Raw genomic sequence first — 21,515 nt, forward strand, 5'->3', positions numbered from 1 at the left:
TTGGCTACAGAGATTTAAGGACAAACGTGGCATTCGAGAATTAAACATCGAAGGAGAAAAACGAAGTGTTGACAGCAGTGGAACAGAAAACTTTAGATACGAGTTTAAGCGCATAATTGAAATATACAATTTTGTTCCAAGTCAGGTGTACAATGCTTACGAAACTGGACTTTATTGGAAGTGCTTACCCAGTAAAACACTAGCAGCTGCTGAAGAGAAATCAGTTCCTGGTCACAAATCTAGTAAAGAGCGCGTTATCATCTTGAGCTGTGCAAACGTTAGTGGCGACCATAAATTGAAATTAGCTGTTGGTAAAGCAAAAAATCCACGTTCTTTCAAAGGAACAGTGACGAAATATTTTCCAGTAGATTATTGTCATAACAAATCTGCACGGAAGACACTCGATATTTTCAGGACTTGGTTCCATAATAACTTTGTTGCGTGGGTTCGAGGTTTCTTGGTGTCCAAAGGCTTGCCATTAAAGGCCGTCCTTTTTCTTGTTAATGTACCCTCTCACCCTGTTGATACAGAGTTGAAATCAGAGGATGGAAACATTTTTTGTTTCCTATTTGCCACCTAATGTAACTTCATTGATTCAGCTGATGGACCAAGGCATTATCGCAACCTATAATGCTCATTATAAGCGGGAATTGCTAGGCCTCTTTCCAAAGAAACGTCAATGGTCGAGTTCTGGAAAAAAACTCAATCTTAAAGAAGCGCTTTATCTTACCCAGAAATCATGAGATCTAGTAACCACTCAGAACATCACTTAATCGTGGAGAAAATTGTATGCTGATGTTGAAGAGCTCGGCGACAATTTTCAAGGGTTCACTGATGAAGATGAAAATGAGGGATTGATAATCAAAGATATCCTGAAGACTACTGAAAATAACATTCATTTTGGAGAAGTGGATGAAAGTAACATTGAGAAGTGGCTTCATACTGATGATGTATTGCCTGGGCATCACATTTTAACTAATGATGAAATAGTAAATAAAAGTGCGATCGGGAAGTCGGCAGTCAGCTGTGAATGGGGAAGAAGACCGCGTCACAATCGCGTACCACTTTACACCGCACTGGAGTTGGCTGAAACATTAATGGAATTCTTGGAACAAGAAGACGATATGGATTTTTCAGACATTCTTGTAATCGGAAAGCTCAGAATGGACATAAAGAAGAAAACAAGTTGTAGGAGAGTGCAAAAATGGAATGGATTTTTTTTAAAGCAACTTAAATGACACCAGGTAAATTAATTATTTATGGTCTGCTGGTAATTTAGGTGAATATTTAGTATGTATTGTTGTAGCTTTGACTACATTTTGGTTTTAAAGAGGGTTTAATGCACTGCATTTTAAGGTTAAACGGTATGTATTTTATGTACTGTAAAGTCCATTAAAATTAGCAGTATGGCTTATCCACTTTTTTAATTAATCGTTCACCCCCTCCCGGCCATTAGAACGGATAGTCGATGTTTTACTGTATGTATATTTTATGCCATACGCTAAATAAATACGGCAGGTGGTGGTGGAGGAGCCGGCTCTGCAGTGTACGGGTAGCGTGCCTGCCTCTTACCCGGAGGCCCCCGATTCGATTTCCTGCATGTAAGGGCTGGTTTGAGGTCCACTCAGCCTACGTGATTACAACAGAGGACCTATCTGACGGTGAGAGAGCGGCTCCGGTCTTGAAAGCCAAGAAAACGGCCAAGAGGATCCGTCTTGCTGACCACACGACACCTTGTAATCTGTAGGCCTTCGGGCTGAGCAGCAGTTGCTTGGTAGGCCATGGCCCCTGATTCTTGAGAAAACGAAGTGTTAGATAAAGAAAGGAAAGTGCTATGCAAGATTGGAAAATTAAAGATTTCTTAGACCTTACAAACCTAATCTCATTGGCGCTGAAATGACTAGTTCATCAAGATATGCGAAGTTTAAGAAAATAGAGCCAACAAAAGTTAATGGGAGCAATGCAAGACTCAAGTTTGCATAATGTGGTTGCTGAACACCAGGCAGGGTGTGGGGGGAATGATGAACTGGCAGATAAAAGTAGGGATAATTTAAGCACAGAACATAAGTTACACAACTCTGATAAGCAGTTGTAAACAGCTCATTCTTTGCTACGAAAAGACCTAACCACAACACAGTTCAGAATGTTGCACAAAACATTATAATAATGTTGTTGGCTTTACGTCCCACTGACTACTTTTACAGTTTTTAGAGAAGCTGAGGTGCCAGAATTTTATCCTGCAGGAGTATTTTTACATGCCAGTAAATCTACCAACACAAGACTGACGTATTTAAGCACCTTCAAATGCCACCAGACTGAGCCAGGATCGAACCTGCCAAGTTGGGTTCAGAAGGCCAGAGCCTCAACCATCTGAGCCACTCAGCCTGGCCCACAAAATATTACAGCATTCCCTTACCTCATGATCATCCTCACTTATAAATATGTCCAAGGACAGGTTTCAATAGAACTCTTCCCTACGGTTTTTTCTGGTCCTGAGCAAGCCTTTCAAGCTCTTTGTCCTTTCTTCCCATTTTCAGATCAGTCACTATTGCAAATTTTCTTTTTGCTCTTCTTCCTAAAATCTTTCCTTCCTTTATTCTTTTTGTAGATTATATTTTCACAGAATGTGTCCAATCCAATTTTGCTTTCCTTTACTTCCTTACTGCCTCTTGAAGGTTTGTTCTTTCTTCATGCTTCTCAGTACTTTTACGTTGCTCATCCTATCGCTCCCTTACCTACCCCGAGTCATATGTGGTAAATAGTATTCAAATAATAAATTCAAAGAATGCAGGAAGTTTTGAGTAGGAAGGAAACAGAATTTGAGAAAAAATGGCAAACGCTCAAGTTAAATAGAGTAACTTCAGTTAATAAATTTGTTTCTCTAGCTACTATCTTAAATATCCATAGATGTTATAGGTTATGGTTCCCTAAAACTCATTTATATGTTAATCAAAACAGTTATTGAGCAACGATGTATTACATTGGATGACATTAGGCTCGTTGGGCTTTGCTGATAACTTTGTTAACCAACAGTGACAGGTAACTAAGTCACTTCAGTAAAAATTAATGCTATGATCTACAGAAAAACATCAATAATAAGTAACTAACCTGGAGTATTGCTATTAATTACAGGGCATAAAGAAGATTTTGTAATTTCTGAAATTCACGGGTAACATATGAAGATGAAGTAGACTGTTGTTAAAAAAACCAACCCTCATCCTTAATCCTTAAAATAACACAATACGTTCTGAAAATATACATGTCTGTTTATCCTCACAGAGTCACTACCTCATTACATGAAGTATATCATACCAGCAAGCAGCAGACACACCAAGGTGACTAAGTTGAGACGCTCCACCACAATAGCATGATTGTCCATGAAAATGTCCAATATATAAACTGCAAGATGTACACAGGTGTTGCACATTTTCATATCCTCGGAAACTTTACGCAGCCAATTGACTAGATATGGTCGGTAACGAAACTGGAAAGAAAATAAGAGGCCTTAATAGAATAACTGGTCCTTTCCTGTATGCCACAATGTAGCAACAATCTTACGTCAAATCCATTTCCTTTAAGCCTTATCACACTAGCCAAAAGGTTAAAGGGAATTCATTATCTTGGACTGTGATTGAATAAATAAGCTACATGAGCTCAGTCACAAAACAACAATAATAAAATCACTGCCAGTGAGTTCATTGCAAATTTTAAGGGATGAGGTTAATAACCAAATATTTTTGAAGTTATCAGATTTTCTGTGGAATTTCACAATGTCAACTTTTGTACACAATCATTTGGCAGAAAAAGTTAAAAGTCTATAACAATACTGACCTAACATATATTTCAGTTTGGATGACCTTGTATACAATGGTATACTGTATAAACGTCCTTCATAGCTGGAGTAACAGGCACACTATCATTAAAGGCAAATTACCTCACGAAACATGAAATACAACTAAAAGAAATAAAAGAGCACAGCACTTATTGGTGCCTTTCATGAAAGTTCTATGACAGGTCCGTACAATGAGCATATGCATAATCACGGGAGGCTTAATTCAGGCTAAATAATCCCTCTGTTACTCAGAGAGAGTTCTTAAAGTATACAAAGGAAACAGGTTCATAGGTTGTTACTTACCTCAGGAGAGTGAAAATGAAAAGGCATTCTCAATTTCTCCCTTTCACGTAATGTACTGGCAATTTCTGCAGCATATTCTGACAACCACCAGTCGTGGAGTTGTGACATCTGCAAAAATAAATACTCAATTATAAGTGTTAAGTTTAACCATGTTTACATTTACAGCACTTAACAAGACACTGCATATCGGTTGACTTCGTTGAATAACCTAAAGTCGATATAATGTTAGACAAGACTTGCCCATAAGTTTAAAAATTCCTAGGTCTCTCACCATTAGAAGGAAAATATCTTCTGAATCAACACCTTAAATTTTGCGGATTTGATCAATGGATGGCAAAAACGCAATGTACAAGTTAGCTATGCAGTTTGCATAATGCATCTGTTAGCTTGTATATGAGAGATAGTGGATCTGAACCGCACTGACCGCAGTCCTGAAGATGGCCTCCTGTGGTTTCCCAGTTTCACACTGGGCAAATGCCGGGGCTGCACCTTAACTAAGGCTACAGTTGCTTCCTTCTTAATCCTAGCATTGTTCTATCCCATCGTCGTCATAAGACCTGTCTGTATGTGCAGTAAAAAAAGAAACATTAAAAAAAATGGATGGCAAAGGTACAAACGGAGAAGGAACTACCTATCTCCGTTTCACACTACTTGCCTGTGAACCCAAACAAGTTTCTCTTTACTTATTTGCTTGAATAATAGGTCTCCTGAGACCAAGGAGATTGATAACTCTGTACAATGATTAACAAGGTTAATAATTTTAAAGCAGCAGCACAGCAAAATTAGAAGAGCCATTCGTGTTGATATTTACTCACCAAAATTCAGTGAAGAGTAGCTCTGAAGCATGGGCGCCCATATGAGAGTTTCTAGATGGGGGCCCAGACCTGGGGGTACGTAGTAATTTTAATATTTTGAAAGATAAATGGCGATTTCTATTCTGCGGTATAATAACCCATGGTATCCCCTGCCTGTTGGTGGGGGACGGTACTACCGCTTTTACGTAATACTGTCTTTTAAGTCATTTTCTTGAAAGGAAAACACATGACTACACTAGATTTTTGGCTTTCCCTGAGAGCTAGAGGGGGGCTGCGGCCCCACCTTGCCCCCGGGTATGGGCGCCCTTGCTCTGAAGGGCATAGGGTGAGTGAGCCAACAACTTCATTACATGTGCAACCAACTGTACAATATAAAGTTTAAGTCTTACACAGAAGGTTATAACATATTTAGTGAAGTATCAGCCATGCCACAATAGCATGTTCTGGCATAGTGAGGAAAGCAACGGCAAACTACTTCACACCTCATCTTGCCTAGTATGCCCCATTCTCACACTGCCATCAGTTTTTACAGTTTCCCCATTATTTGAGGATCCAACCAGCCCCCAGGCTGATGAAACAAAACAACAGAACACAATGGAATGCAACAGCATTTCTGTACAGGATGTCCAAAAAGTCTCCATATACAGGGAAAATATTTTTTTCCATACATACATAATCATTATAAACTATTATGCCTTTCAGGGCTCAGTCTGCAAGCCTCTGAATTTACTAAATGTCGTCACAATCCTCTATTTGCAACTAGTGCTGTGGCCTTATTTAGTTCTATACCTATTATCTTTAAATCGTTAGAAACTGAGTCTAACCATCGTTGTCTTGGTCTCCCTCTACTTCTCTTGCCCTCCATAACAGAACCCATTATTCACCTAGGTAACCTATTCTCCATTCACCTCACATGACCCCACCACCAAAGTCAGTTTATGCGTAGGTACAGCTTCATCCAACGAGTTCAATTTTAACATATTTCAATTTTCATATTAAAGGGTAACACTAAATAATAATATTGAGCTCGATAGCTGCAGTTGCTTAAGTGCAGCCAGTATAGCTTCCTTCCCACTCCTAGCCCCTTAACTTTTCCCATCATCACCACAAGACCTATCTGTGTTGGAGCGACATAAAGACAATTGTTCAAAAGAAACAATAAATAATTTCAGGTAAGGTATGTTATTGACTTTCAACTGATAGACAATTGACTTCAAGTAATGATACACTCAGTAACTAATCTCATTTCCTGGCATAAAGCTGTGTCTAGCTCCATGGATGAATAGTCAGTGTCTTGTTTCTCTAGCCTTGGATTTGATTCCTGGCTAATTTATAGGGTCTTTAACATAAATATATAATTCCCATAGCTTGGGAACTGGGTGTTTGTGCTGTCCCCAACATTCCTGCAATTTGCACACGAAACATAACACTACCCTCCATCATATTAACACACCATTTCCTACATGGAATATGTCACCCACCCTCACTGGACGTCTTACAAGGCAAGCTATCATAACTTTATGAAATAACAATTATTATTATTATTATTATTATTATTAATATCTAATGCTTTGACTGACTATTTCTGTTCTTATACCTTCAACCAGAGATAGGATGGGAGAAAGGACCCAGTAGGAATTAATGGATAATACATATTACACTCGAACCGGTTGATAAGTGGAAAGGTATAAAACTGAAAAATACAAGAGGGAAAAAAAGAGAACAGCGGATGAAAGTACAATATATAAAAACTGCAAAGTAGCCTAGAAGGAAAGGCTGAAACAGAAGTGTCACTGGAAGGAAAGATATATGCTGCATGTTTAAGAATCAAAGAAACCTTTGAGACAGGAAAAGTATTATAAGTTTAAATGTAAAATTACTGCAACATTAGGTTAGTATCTCATGAATGAAAAATATTAACTATTCAAAGTAGAACGGAGGTGGCAGGTTGAGGCTGACTTTGAAGATCGGTCCGGTTTTTAAGGAAATGTAAGAACATACAGGGCTATATTCACTCCACATTTTATCTTGGAAGAATAAATAAATAATGAATAATAAATAATTAATTAAATAATTAAATAAATAAATAAATAAATAAATAAATAAATAAATAAATAAATAAATAAATAAATAAATAAATAAATAAAACAAGCATCCATAAATAAGGCATAAGATAACGTTGACTGCTGCAAGATTTTTGAGATTATATGAAACTGACTGTGAGCAAGTACAGAGAAAGAAGAGAAATCTGCACAAAAATCAAGGGAAATGTTTGATCAATTTCCAGGTAAACAGTTGATACGGAAAAACAAGTTTGCCATTATAAAACCAAATGTGCGCTGAGCAGTATGGCCTATGCAACCTGGATAAAATGTTTCTATTCCAACATCACCTCAAGCATTGCCATCAATGATCTGTGTGACCTCCCAGTTAACTACGAGCTTATGCTTGACAGTTTATCGCCGGGCTGAGTGGCTCAGACGGTTAAGGCGCTGGCCTTCTAACCCCAACTTGGCAGGTTCGATCCTGGCTCAGTCCAGTGGTATTTGAAGGTGCTGCTCAAATACGACAGCCCCGTGTCGGTAGATTTACTGGCACGTAAAAGAACTCATACGGGACTAAATTCCGGCACCTCGGCATCTCCGAAGACCATAAAAAGTAGTTAGTGGGACGTAAAGCAAATAACATTAAAAAAAAAGTTTATCATCAGCAGTTCTCATATGGAAACGTCTGTGCCGATAAATTTTGTCAAAAGCCTAGGAAAGTACTGCATGTTGAACGATGAGCCCCTTAATACCATTAATAAAAGTGAAAATAGAATATCAGTATCTTAAGGGGAGGTGGTACACCCTATCTCTGCAATGTTAAAGTATGCTTTCTACATGAAACTTTTTTTGACTCAACTAGTAAACCTGTTTTGAGAAAAATTGGCATACTAATAGAATGATGAATTTTGTTCATTACCCCATTGTCTCAAAGAGTTTCTTGCCACACAGATGCCAGAAAAAAAAATTAAAATTTGAAAAAAAATTCCAAAATTTTCAGTAGTTTGTAGACCATAATGTTGTCATTATTTACGTTAGAGACCTAATAAAATGGGTTAAAGTGAAACAACCACAACCACAAGAGAATAACTGGTAAAAATTTGAATTTTCTAGCATACATAGGTTTTGAGAAAAAGATACATCAACATTAACAACTGTAGTTTGGAATAAAATGCAAGCAAAGTAACAATACCTTGCCTGTCTGATCCATATTCAGGATCATCTGAATCATCAATTTCATCTTCCCTGGCCTCCTTGTTTCTTTTCATTACGCTGGACTGTTTAAGGAGGGTCATACACTAGTCATGCCATGTTTAGTTACCACTTGACAAAAATAAAACTATTTCCCACATTATTTCAAGTAGGACATTGAAAATCCATATGATATATAACAACCTGACCTATTGTTTGATATAGTACAAATCAAAATTTAATTTAAAGTAGCCACATTATTAATTAATAAATTTTGATAAAATAATTAACCACATGATATGACAAAAAACATGATAACACTCTGAATATGAGCTTAAAGATTCTTTTCTTTCTTTTGAATTGAAACTGACAGAATATTATAGACGGTGGACTAAGATGAAATCTCTAAGTGCATTCAAATTAATTTGGCGGATTTTAAAAAAGTATACAGATAATTTTTACATTTTTATGACCAGTTTATATCATTATATTAAGCCTAACTTTTGTCTCAGTCCCATTATTTTAGTTCATCTTCTATAGAATTCCTATTTGACCAACTGTGCCCAAGTTTCATTTAGATCAGACAAATGGTTCTTGTGATATTACGTTTCTTGTTCGAAAAAAAAAATGTTTTCAGGAAACTGCATGTAAAGTTGTCACACACAGTTCTGCTCACCGTTCACCTTAGAAGGCTCCACTGCCATATGTTATACCCTCTGTCTGGATGTTCTTCCAGTCTGAGTCTAGTCCTTCTAGCCTCCAAAGTTGAGTTTGTTACTTTTTTTCAGCTGAATCTACATGTGCCTTGTCAAACTTGTTCAAAGCTTCCACAGTATTCTTCCCAACTTTGATTCCCAATGCCTTCAATTCCTGTAGACTACTCCTAGTTCCATCATTAAAACTGGCCATTGCACTGTAGGGTGCTATTTGAAGAATTTTATTACTATTGCATGATTTGGGACAAATGGACCAAACTTTAAAGCTGAATGACTCATTTTCATTTTGGTTTCTCCCTTTTAGACATCTCAGTAACTCTGTTTTGCGAACCCAGATATATTACTTCCAGTTAATTTCACATTTCCATGACAGAATTTGCAACACAAATGTTCACTTATATTATCCACTAAAGAAGAAAAATCTATAAACCTATATGACATGCTGTCAGTATCCTTAGCATCACTGACAGGTGACCTAAGCTCTGGCCAAAGTTTCCTGACTGATGCACTAGGCCTACTGGTTACGTCAAAAATAACATTGTCATTATCACCTCTCTCTTCATTAGAAAAGCGATTTCCAGCAAATCTCTTTTTCTGTTTGCAACGTTCCCCTTTTTAGGCATGATCACAGCTCACAACACAATGAAATAGAAGCACGTGGAAAGTTTCAAAACAAACTGCTATTACCGCTATGGAGTACACAACAGAAACCTTGGAAACAGAAGTTCAAAGCTTTCCACTCTCAAAGACAACTCACTAAACCGAGGATACAGGCATGATCTACGTGTATACTAACCATGCAGCCAGTGTTGACGAAAAGAGAAACCACACAGCCGTCTGGCGCTGTACGTTTGCATCCATTGCTATGTAGCCACGCCCATCACAATGTGCAAGCTGTCACTAAAATGCAAATATCTCTAAAACTGAGAGGAATTTTTACCTAAAACTTTGTATCTGTGTTTAGAAAGCCTCAACCTTTCGTATGAGATTTATTTTTAAAAATTACATTTTTTAGTATAATCTACTGTATGACACCCCCCTCCCCCTTAATGGCCGCCTCAGCTTACAGATTTCATTTCTTCACTCTTTCTGCATCAATGGTCTGGGCAAGTTCATCATTGCACATAAATTTTTTCCTGCTTCATATCCATTTCCAATTGACCTCATACCATACACGGACCTAATATTTACCTCAAATCCATGTGGAATCTGTACAGAAGTGTAGAACTCATGTTCCATGTCACAATTCATACACTTCAGCACTAATTTACCTTTTCCTTTGTTTATTATCCTCATATAAGCTTACCTTACCTTCACTACAGTTTTTGCACTTCACACAGTCACTCAGAGCACTAGAAAGTAGATCAATATTAATTATATGATTTCTATAGCTCCCCTGACCAGTTTCACACTCTGTGTTTACCTGAGAGTTATCACTATGATCAGAAAAGACGCAACATATACTTCTGGAGCATTACTATTATTACTATCTGTTAGTGTATTGCGTTTTCTCCCCGGACCTCCATGACATATTTCGTACACACTCTGTGATCTAGGCATCTTCAAGGAAATTAGTTTTCACTTCACAAATACATGTGCAACATTTTGAAGCAAACATTTTAATGAACAAATGAATGCAGCACAGCGAAGCACGACATGTCACTGGACAGGTTAGCCAACAGAATTTTCCTATGAAAGTTGATGCCGTGAAATTACAAACTAAAAGCTACGATGTTGAAATGACAGAAAAAGGGGGTGTAACCTTAGCTGTCACTATGACATTTAAACATTACAGGATGTTCTGGACGATTTACCAAAACATACTATCAGTATATGATAGAACAGACTACAAGGTGTCAAAATTTGTGAAAATCAGAAAAAGTCTTTTCACCCAACTAGGTGTACCACCTCCCCTTAAACTGTTCATGACTTACTTGAGGTGGACATCTTAGCTTAATAACCCTGTTTAATTTGTGAATAACTAGATAGAATTTATACCTACCCAGATACTAGAGGCGTGCATTATTCAAACTTGAGACGGGGCAAGATGTGGCTTGCTGTATATGCAACCACCATTACGCCTGAGTGGAACATGTAATCTAAAATGCCAGAGTTTGCTCCAATTCTTTCGAAACGGGTGATGGGCAACGCTCTCGAGACCGATTCTCCTGTGCTGCGAGCTGTGTAATAAGCTAGTAACTACAAGTGTAAACTTGATAGTGTATCATCAGCAGTTCTCACATGGAAACATAGGTGTCGATAAATTTTGTCAAAAGCACTGCATGTTGAACTATGAGCTCCTTAATACTATTAACAAAAATGAAAACAGAAGGTCAGTATCTTATACAGTTCACGAGTTATCTCAGGTGGACATCTTAGCTGAATAACCTTATAATTTTTTAATAACTGTAGATAGGATGTACACCTACATGGATGCCTCGTAATTCATGTCGATAACGTAGCTTCTTGTGATGCAGACAGGGCCAGAGGTGTTTTGTAACGATTCCCTGTCATTGATATTATGTGTTTCTAAGTGCCGGATCATCTCAGAAGTATTTCTGCCAACGTATTTTTACTTCTTTTCAACAAACAACACACTGGGCTGTGCTATGTGGCATCTCTTCAAATAACCGACATCCACGACTTCTGTTGCGTTTCAGACATAGTCTTAAAAGTTATAGCGTACAATCAGACAATTATACATTGCACCGTCATATACAGAAGTACCTAATAATGACGCAAATACTCTATAACATTGTAAGGAATTATTTCCTTTGTCACCAAAATATCAGTAAGCTGGGGTGAGTGGTTTAGACGGTTGAGGCGCTGGCCTCCTAACCCCAACTTGGCAGGTTCGATCGTGGCTCAGTCCAGTGGTATTTGAAGGTGCTCAAATACATCAGTGGGACGTAACGCAAATAACATTATTAAGATTAAAATATTGGTTAACACAAGCAGTGGTCATATGATACTGAATGTGGGGTCTGATAACGATGTACACCTGCCTGCTGATAAACTTAACCATAATAGGTATTTGCTTTGATCCTGTATTGACTTGTCTAAAACTATTTCAAATAGTTTATGTTGGGTCCACCTTGTCAATACACTTTTAATGATTGAAAATTGGTTATTCATTCATATTCATAATGCATATTGCTCCTGAAACATGATGAATGAATAAATAATTTTCAATAATTAAAGGAGTACTGACAAGGTGGACCCTACATAAACTATTTTAAATAGTTTCTATAACAGATGTACGGATGGCTTTGCTGCATTTGAAAATAAGATAAAGGAGAAGGACTTGGAATCTGCAGCTCTCGCTCTCCAGGACTTAATTAAAACTGCAACAACGACAGTCGCCAAGCGAAGATCTCAAAGGTGGTTCAACTGAACATGCTACATAGAGAGGAAACTAGTCCTACAAGCTCTTCACAAGGCCAAACAAAGCAATAGCCGAGAGGACATGAATGCTTACAGCACCATCAGAAGAGCATATAAAAACCCTACTTAGATGAACACGAGATGAAATCACGGAACTTGAAGCGAACAGAATGACAGAAGAAGCTAAAGAAACTCCCTACATAGCACTAAATCCAAAAGCACAATCAATGGGAAAAATTAAAATGAACATCTGGGAGGAACACTTCGCCGACATCCTAAACCAGAGGAGAATCGCAGCAGCTTACGAGATGACAAGACATGACTGCAACAACATAAGCCTAATTACAACACAAGAAATCCAAGACATCATATCAAGACTGAAAAACAAGACGGCATCGGGAACGGATGGTATCTTCAATGAACACCTGAAAGCATCTACTAACATACTCCTTCCAGCTTTCACGAACATGATGAATCTCTGCCTTCAAGAAGGAAACATCCCGGTAGCATGGAAGAAATCGACAGTAAGAATGCTCTACAAAGGGAAAGGTGACCCATTCGATCCTAACTCCTATCTAGGGATTGCCTTAGAGAATAGCCTTCTTAAATTAATAACGAAGTTGATGATAAAAAGGCTCACAGAAGAAATTGACAACAAATTTCCAGAGGGACAATTCAGCTTTAGGAAGGGAAGAAGTATAATCCAGGTTATCAAACACCTTATTGACAACATAGAAGACGCGACACGACTTCCCCGGGGTAAATTCCATGCAGCATTCATAGACTTCACCAAAGCATTTGATGAGCTAAACAGGATGATCATCTCTTCCAAATTAGATCAGATGGTAGAGAGGAACAAGGAGCTCGTTGTCCTGATTCACAACATGTTAAGGAACAACTTTTTTCGAATCACAGATAATATTTCAACATCACACGAAATTATGCAGACTAACAGAGTACTACAAGGAGACCCTCTGTTCAACATGGCAACGCATGATGCCATGCAGGCAATTAGGAAACAAACAAAGGACCTCAAGATATATGTATATGCAGATGACATGGTAGTAGATTCACATGACTTACAGGAGCTGCAAAAAGGAATTAACGCTCTAGCAAGATGGGCAGATGAAAATGGTCTTCAGATCAATGCAGGGAAGACCAAACACATGGTCTTCAGGAAGGGAAGAAGTCTTTCCTCAGAAGAAAAATTATACTTCAAGGAAGGACTACTACAAACCGTCAACAGTTTCAAATATTTCGGCCTAACAATGCAGACAACGGCGCACTCGTTCAGGATTCACATGGCACAAAGAGCAGCAGCAGCAGCTACTAAAGCTATATATCATAATATCAGAACAATCACAAGAATATCTCTGAAATCTGCCATGGCCCTTTTCGAAATGAAAATAACCCCTATCCTTACTTACAGGATAGTTAACCTGTGAGAGTGTAAATACTATGGACCTCATCTGCCTGGAAAGCATCAAAGCCCACTTTCTGAAAGCTGCCCTCGGCCTATTTAAATATACAAAGCCGAGACTAGTTTACGAGCTCGTGGGAGAAACGTTTTTAATGGAAGACCTGCGAATTAAATTCGACCTGCCCTCTACACATGGGTGGAGGAAGTTGATGGAAGACAGGGAGAGTAAAAGAAAGGAAATCAGGGCAAAATTCTATACAACTGAGGCAATGCTGAACAGATCATGAACAGGTACAAAGCAAGAACTCCTCCACTTCATGAATTCTATGGTGGCACACGGCTACCACCATAAACTATGCAAATCGAAATTCCTTCATGACCTAGGACAAGACTGTGTATGTGATTTATGTGATAAATAGGCTACTGAGGCTGATATTATGTAGCGACGTGTGAAAAGCGTTTGAAATCAATCATAGACTACTACACAAAACCATAGTCAAATGACTAACTTTTGCATAATTTGTGCACATTTCTACCTTATTATTTAACTGATTTACACCTACCTGTCAAAAGAATTGGAGCAAACACTGGCATTTTAGATTAAACGTTCCACTCATGTGTAATGGTGGTTGCATATGCAGCAAAGCGCAACTTCCCCCATCTCAAGTTCGAATAATGCACACCTCTAGTATCCAGGTAGGTGTACCTACAGTAGCCGTCATTTTCTGTACTTAGTTTATTCATTCGTATACTTACCGCTGCATACAATGCCAGAATGCATATCCTTTATAATTATGTTATACTGCAAAATTGACCTCGGTAGAAATGAACACCCAAGTCGCTTGTTGACACGTATTTACAGAATGGAGAAGTCCTGTGGTTGGCTATTTGCATGCTCAGTACAAACAACATTCAGCTCCATCTACCTGTAGGCCTACGACACACTGCTCGCCACACAATGTGGGGACACCGCTCTTGAGATCCCTTAAAAATTCTTGCGAGAAATAGTGCCTGTGATAGTCTCGAGAAACCTCGACAGCTCGTCTCAGACTGCTCATCACTAGTTTAGAGGGGTTCACTGACAGTTTTCCCAAAACAAACTTTCCACATAACAATTATTACCTTTGCCCATTTTTCCCAAATCAACTTTTCCTTTGGGCACTTTTCCCATACAGAACATTTCTTCTTAGAGCACTGTTTCCAAATTTACTTATCCCTTAGGCAGTTATTACCAATTATTTTCTTCCCCCAATACTTGCCTTGCTTTTCTGGTATCTTCACAATCAGAAAGTTAATTACACATATACTTAAAAAATTGCTGTGAAAATGAATGCCTGTATATTCACAATAATAAAATTAATTAATCAAATTTATAATAAAGAAATTACAGCATAAAATTACATCCTAATGTTCGTAAATAATTCCATATCCTGTTGTTTCCTTTGTATGTTTCATATTCCAGCAAGATTGATCTTATCCTTCATGTTGTTGGTCCATATTGAACTGAGATAACATAAATTATACACAGGAGAGTTTTCCACCTATTTAATACCAAGTTGTATTTAGAATGTTATTTACATTACGTGGGACTAGTTTCAACCCTACTCGGGGTCACCATCGGCCATATTAAACATACAGAATATTTGGCGAAATCCTAAAAGATGTTTCTAAGCAGTAAGGATCTTATGAATATATAATTTACAATATGAAGTCTGGTTGAATTAGGCAAGGGCTATGGAGCTCAAAATGTTGCAAATGAATTTGAAAAATTATGTGTGACATAGGTGAGCAATAAATAATACAAGAACACTAAACATGCTAAAAAGTCTGGAATAAAAGTACCTTTTTTTTTCCCTTTCTTTTCTTTTTGCTAGTTGCTTTACGTCGCACCAACACAGATAGGTCTTATGGCGACGATGGGACAGGAAAGGGCTAGGAGTGGGAAGGAAGCGGCCGTGGCCTTAATTAAGGTACAGCCCCAGCATTTGCCGGGTATGAAAATGGGAAACTACGGAAAACCATCTTTAGGGCTGCCGACAGTGGGGTTCGAACCTACCATCTCCCGAATACTGGATACTGGCCGCACTTAAGCGACTGCAGCTATCGAGCTCGGTAGTCGCATTGTACTGTGCTGGAAAATGTATAGAAATGGTTGATCCACTTGTTTGTCTTTTTCTAAGTTCAAAAGGTGGACTCATTGTTGGTTTAAGTTAGGAATTGTGTTCACAGACATTTCAGGTTGGATAGCTTGTTGCGGTAAATCCACTATTACACCAGATCGAGAACAGTAGATACAGACCCACACCCATAAACACGGGGAGTAAAGAAAGTGAATTGGACAGGGATCAGGCAGCAAGCTATCCAACCACGGAAGAAGATCATTGAAGAGGTAGTTGAGATGATGGGATGCCAAGGTTATGGAGAGATGAAAAGGATCGCAGAGAGAAGAGATCAATGGTTGTAGCGACAAGGCAAAGCCTTTAGATAACGAAGTCATCTATAAAGCAAACAATCTCAACTCATCTCTGAACCTATATTCCATCGAAATTGCTTGAAAATGCTGTCCTTGGATCTCACAGAGGAACATTTGGCATTGTGAAGTAAAATACCGACTTCACCAACAAATTTCCAAAGTTGTGTCAGTGGTTTTCTAGAAAATCTGAGGAAAGAAAAAATACAGTCCTCAGTAAGCGTCAAACAGAAAGATGCAAAGACCGTGCAAGTAAAAAAGGACAACCACGTGTTGTGTAATGTGCAGAAAAATAATTTGCCGGGAACATGTGAAGCCAGTATTTGGTGAATGTGTGGAACAAGTGAACGAGCAACAGGTAAAAATGGACCAGGAGTGAAATGTACTCAAGTCTTATCTTTGAACATCCTCTACAGTTCTTACCCTCTGCGCTTACCTCGATACCTAATAGGTGTTTATCATATGCAACTCTTGACACAGAAAATATGTGTCTTATATAAATTATGTAATATAAATGAGTATTTATTTATTTTGTGTGAGAGTGTTGAAAAAACTTAAAATATAAATAAGGTACTATATACAAACAAAACAAAGTACATCTTATGTCGCAAACATGTTTCACACAAAGTCTGCCCAGAAATGGGCAACAGCAATTCCCTCTTCAGTGGCTCGAGTGAAGTCTTGAAGTGTAAAACGAAGAGGGCAGAACTGACAGTCATAAAGGTGTTGGATAGTTTGTTGCTCCCCCACAATCGCAGAAGTCTGACTGATCTTTCAAATAACCTCATTTTTTTTAGGTTATCCTTGGATATACCTACTCCACTCCTCAAACGATTCAGTGCCTTCCAGGTTGTCTATTCCAAATGATGACCAGGGGGTAGAGATTCAGAAGGCACCATCCAGGCAGAAAGATGCTCCATTTTTGCTCGCCACATATCGCAACGTGCTGTTCTTGTTGGTTTATCCAGAGCCTTGGAGACATTGAGGAAACTTTTCCTGGACTTCAGTCTTCTGGGTGGAGGTCAATGTCCAAATAACGGGTAGGTGTTTGCGAGATCCACCTTCGACCTCTCTTGCCTTGAGAACACTTCTTGCCGAATATCTGGAGGAGCAATACCAACCAAGCAGTAAAGTTTGTCAGTGGAGTAGGTTTCAGACATTAGTAACCATTCTGCATGTTTCATTAAAGTCTGTATCCACTCGCTTTGTATGGGCTGAGCTGGACCAGACAGAAGATGCATACTCAGCTGCAGAGAAAGTCAGAGCAAGAGCTGAGGTTCTTAACACAATTAGATGGGCTTCCTATTTGCTTGAGCCAAGTTTATGGAGGATGTTATTTCGGGCTGAGACTTTCTGTCCCGAGTTAACACACTGTTTCTTGTATGTTAAGATTTGATTTAAGGTGACCCTCAGGTACCTTGGTGTAAAACAATGCTTCAGTTGCTTACCCCACCACGTAACGCACAGCCGCCAAGTAGCTTCTCGATTTTGAAGATGAAATACACACACCTGGGTCTTAGTTGAGTTTTGCAGTAGCCGGTTCTGATAGTACACTGAAAGTTCCGTAAGTGCATTTGAGAGCTGCATTTCAGTGGTTTGAAAGTCGTCGCAACTGTATGTGCAAGTGTTATGAGAAAATGAATATTTTAATATCCATTCTTATTATCACAAGTTGCACATTGCCACAATTACTCCAAAACTAACACAATTGATTTACTACAGAAATGTATCATTTTCCAATAAATAAAATTTAGAATTAAGGATTTTTGCTTGTGGGTAATTTTCACCCATAACATGTCCTTGTGTTTCAGCAGAGCGTGCATCCTGCCCAGTTAAAATAACAGGAATAATTTTTTAAACTACAGCTTTGATAATCATGAGTTTAATGTACTTCAACCAAAATTTAATTTCCTAACCTGAAATTTCCTGTATCGGGTGACTTTATTCTACTACATTCCTTCATTTTCATCTAGTACTTCTCAGAGACTGTGCCCATAGTATTTAATAGGGTCATCAGTTTAAACTTTTTTTTTTTTTCCACACTTAAATCAGAATTAAGGATTTTTGCTTGTGGGTAATTTTCACCCATAACATGTCCTTGTGTTTCAACAGAGCGTGCATCCTGCCCAGTTAAAATAACAGGAATAATTTTTAAACTACAGTGTGGAAAAAAAAAAAGGTTTAAACTGATAACCCTATTAAATACTATGGGCACAGTCTCTGAGAAGTACTAGATGAAAATGAAGGAATGTAGTAGAATAAAGTCACCCGATACAGGAAATTTTAGGTTAGGAAATTAAATTTTGGTTGATGAACATTAAACCCATGATTATCGAAGCTAAGTGGGACCAAGACTACCTCAGATATGGAAAAAAGTTGGATAATATGGAGATAATGTGCTGAAAGGTTGTAAATGATGAAAAAATGCTTAAAACTATATAGCAATTGTTTATTACAACATAATAAAATTTACCTTGAATTCTTTATACAGTTTAATCAACTGAATGCCACTGATCTGAATGCCCATTCCCTATCGGTTATTTACCTAGTATTTTCTTAAAAGATAAACAGATTACAATATTAAATGAGAAGATTACTTCTTGAAAAAAAAAAAAAAAAGTCTTTCATAGTTTCTTGGACTAACCTCTTGCCTCTCTTGGATGCTTCGATGTAATGCCAACGCACTACTGGTCTAGAATAGAACTACAGGCCACCATAATAATCGGATACACCAACAATGTAACAGGGACTTGACTCCAACTGATACTAAACAAATAAATAAACCAATATGTTAGACAAGTGACTAGATGTGTGAATTGGGTTCCATGAATTGCAAGTGAGAGGGTTGAACGTGGTGAAAATTCTTAGAACAATGCTCAATCTAGCAGCAGCCACCAGCTGACATAATTAGTGGCCAACGCCCACACATCGCTAATGGTACCATTCAATTTCGTTGACACGCAGCCTAACACTACACTGATACAAAAGATATGTATGTTTATTTAGTAACAACTCCCATGATTAACCCACAGCCTCAAATAATCAGCGATGGCTAAACCACGAAAATAACTAAAGATATCAGAAGTGAGGAAGGTATGAAGTGGAGACTCCCAAGCAAGGAAGGTCATACTTAAGAAAGGGAAATGGCTGACCTTAAACATAAAAGCAAGCAAGCAAGCAAGCAAGCAAGCATTTTTTTCTACTAATTGATCTATATCAGCAAATGGAAGTGTAGCGAGGTACAGATCATAGATATCATGATCATGGGCATGGGACCTCTGTTTATATAGGAGCCATATCCGCAGCAGGTCTCCAAGGTGAAGAGCCTCTAGTCGATAGACTAATGTAGGTAAGGGAAGTCGGCAAATTGGATCCGTAACTTCGGGATAAGGATTGGCTCTGAGGATCGGGGCTTGTCGGGCCTGGGCGAAGTGAGAGCGCGGGTGTCGGCATCCGTCGTCACTTCAACGCTGGATCCGAGCTCGGTCCCGTGCCTTGGCCTCCCACGGATCTTCCTTGCTGCGAGGCCGCGGTCTGCCTTGTGGCGTCGCAGTCTCCTCTCGGAGGTTGCAGCTGCGGGCGCGCGGATTCTCTGCGGCCACCATTCAACGGTCGGCTCAGAACTGGCACGGACCAGGGGAATCCGACTGTCTAATTAAAACAAAGCATTGCGATGGCCCAAGCGGGTGTTGACACAATGTGATTTCTGCCCAGTGCTCTGAATGTCAACGTGAAGAAATTCAAGCAAGCGCGGATAAACGGCGGGAGTAACTATGACTCTCTTCTATAGGTCATAGATCTCGGGGAGGTTCGTCGTTTGAGGTGTCAGGCATTTAAGTCCTAGTATCTGAGATGAAGTGCACGATATTTGCTCATCGTTTGAGGTGTCGGGCATGTAAGTCCTAGTATCCGAGACGAAGCCTCTGGGGCAGCTCGAGTATCTCCCCCGTTTGCCCCCCAGGTGGTTACGTCCCCACCTGTGGCCAAAGGAGGTGGATAATGTGTGGACAGAATGGGCCCTGTCATTCGCCCAAGTCCTGCGCATATCTGCCCCATGTCCCAACCTGTGGGTCCGGCCCTTGAGCAAGGCCACCCGGGCGCGGATAAATTCCCACTCTTTGCTCGGGATGAACTAAACAGGAGGGTTTGATGCAGGCAGGTGACTAGTCCGGGACTTGCCCGGGGGTTGGGCGGCCGCCAACTCGATCCGGTCTGGAAACCTGGAAAGGGGTCACCGCGGTCGAGGCTATACTGTGCTATGGGTCTCCTCCTCCGCCGCGGGGGTGGTTGGTTGTTCCTTCTCTTTTGGGTTAAGTTCAGACGTAAAATATACAGACTACTGCCGAGCGGGAAGCTCCCCCTTCGGGGGGATATTAGTAGAAGCTATGCCAGGTGCTCACCATGGAGGGAAGTCCACCCCTGGGTGGCGCCGCCCTGATGGTTCTGGTGGTACTGTGAGGGGTGCCATCTTTACCTAGGGGCATACGGCCAATTTGAAGGAGTCACCTACTTTCGCAGCACATTATGGGATCATTGGTCGCCCAATTGAACAGCTCTCCCCCATGAATCCCAAACTTCTTACTTCTTTCCGCAAGTCGGCCCAGCCGTCACACTCTTGACAAGGGACATTCCCCCCGCTCAACAACAAGTGGTTAGGGAGTGGCGTCCGAGTCTGCAGGGCTTTATACAACTTGCAGGCGGCGGGTGACCGTTGGGAGCGGTCAGGTGGGTACCTCCGCGAGGTTTTCCCTGGGTAACGCTAAAGCCCACTATCCGTAAGGATCCCGCTTCCTAATTCTCCCAAGATTTTGGTACCCATCCCTCCTTGGTATGTGAAAGGCCGGCCGCTAAAGGGTCGGGGGTCCGTTAATCATGCACTTATGCCTAAGACTTGTTGGCGAAACTGGGGTCACCCGCAAGTCTGTTGCACACCCCAACAGGGTACCTCATCCTGCCGTATGGCAAAAAGGGGGAAGTTCCACCTTGGTGGTAGAGCATAGCCAAATGCATCGTCATCTAATTAGTGACGCACATGAATGAATTAATGAGTTTCCCACTGTCCCTATCTACTATCTAGCGAAACCACTGCCAAGGGAACGGGCTTGGGAGAATTAGCGGGGAAAAAAGACCCTGTTGAGCTTGACTCTAGTCTGGCATTGTAAGGAGACATGAGAGGTGTAGCATAAGTGGGAGATGGCAACATCACCGGTGAAATACCACTACTTTCATCGTTTCTTTACTTACTCAGTTGGGCGGAGCGCGTGCGTCACCGGCTTTCAGCCTTGGGGTCACGGTGTTCTCGAGCCAAGCGAGCGTCGTGCTCGCGGACCCTCGTCCGT

At 39.8% G+C, this 21,515-nt stretch overlaps 1 protein-coding gene across 2 annotated transcripts in view; it reads right to left on the reverse strand.

The window, feature by feature from the left end:
* CycJ (Cyclin J) overlaps positions 1-21,515 on the reverse strand; it is a 122,618-nt gene that overhangs the window by 81,752 nt on the left and 19,351 nt on the right. The window contains exons 2-4 of one of the 2 annotated variants that reach the window (XM_067147457.2): positions 18,821-18,942; positions 4,136-4,243; positions 3,313-3,484 (exon numbers count right to left, since the gene is read on the reverse strand). In XM_067147457.2, coding sequence (XP_067003558.1) covers positions 3,313-3,484; positions 4,136-4,243 — 280 coding nt within the window. In that variant the 5' untranslated portion in view covers positions 18,821-18,942. The remainder of the gene's footprint in view (positions 1-3,312; positions 3,485-4,135; positions 4,244-18,820; positions 18,943-21,515) is intronic. The other variant, XM_067147456.2, reaches the window with a different exon arrangement.

The sequence above is a fragment of the Anabrus simplex genome, chromosome 5 (assembly GCF_040414725.1).
Source record: "Anabrus simplex isolate iqAnaSimp1 chromosome 5, ASM4041472v1, whole genome shotgun sequence".
In the NCBI taxonomy this organism is placed as follows: Eukaryota; Metazoa; Arthropoda; class Insecta; order Orthoptera; family Tettigoniidae; genus Anabrus; species Anabrus simplex.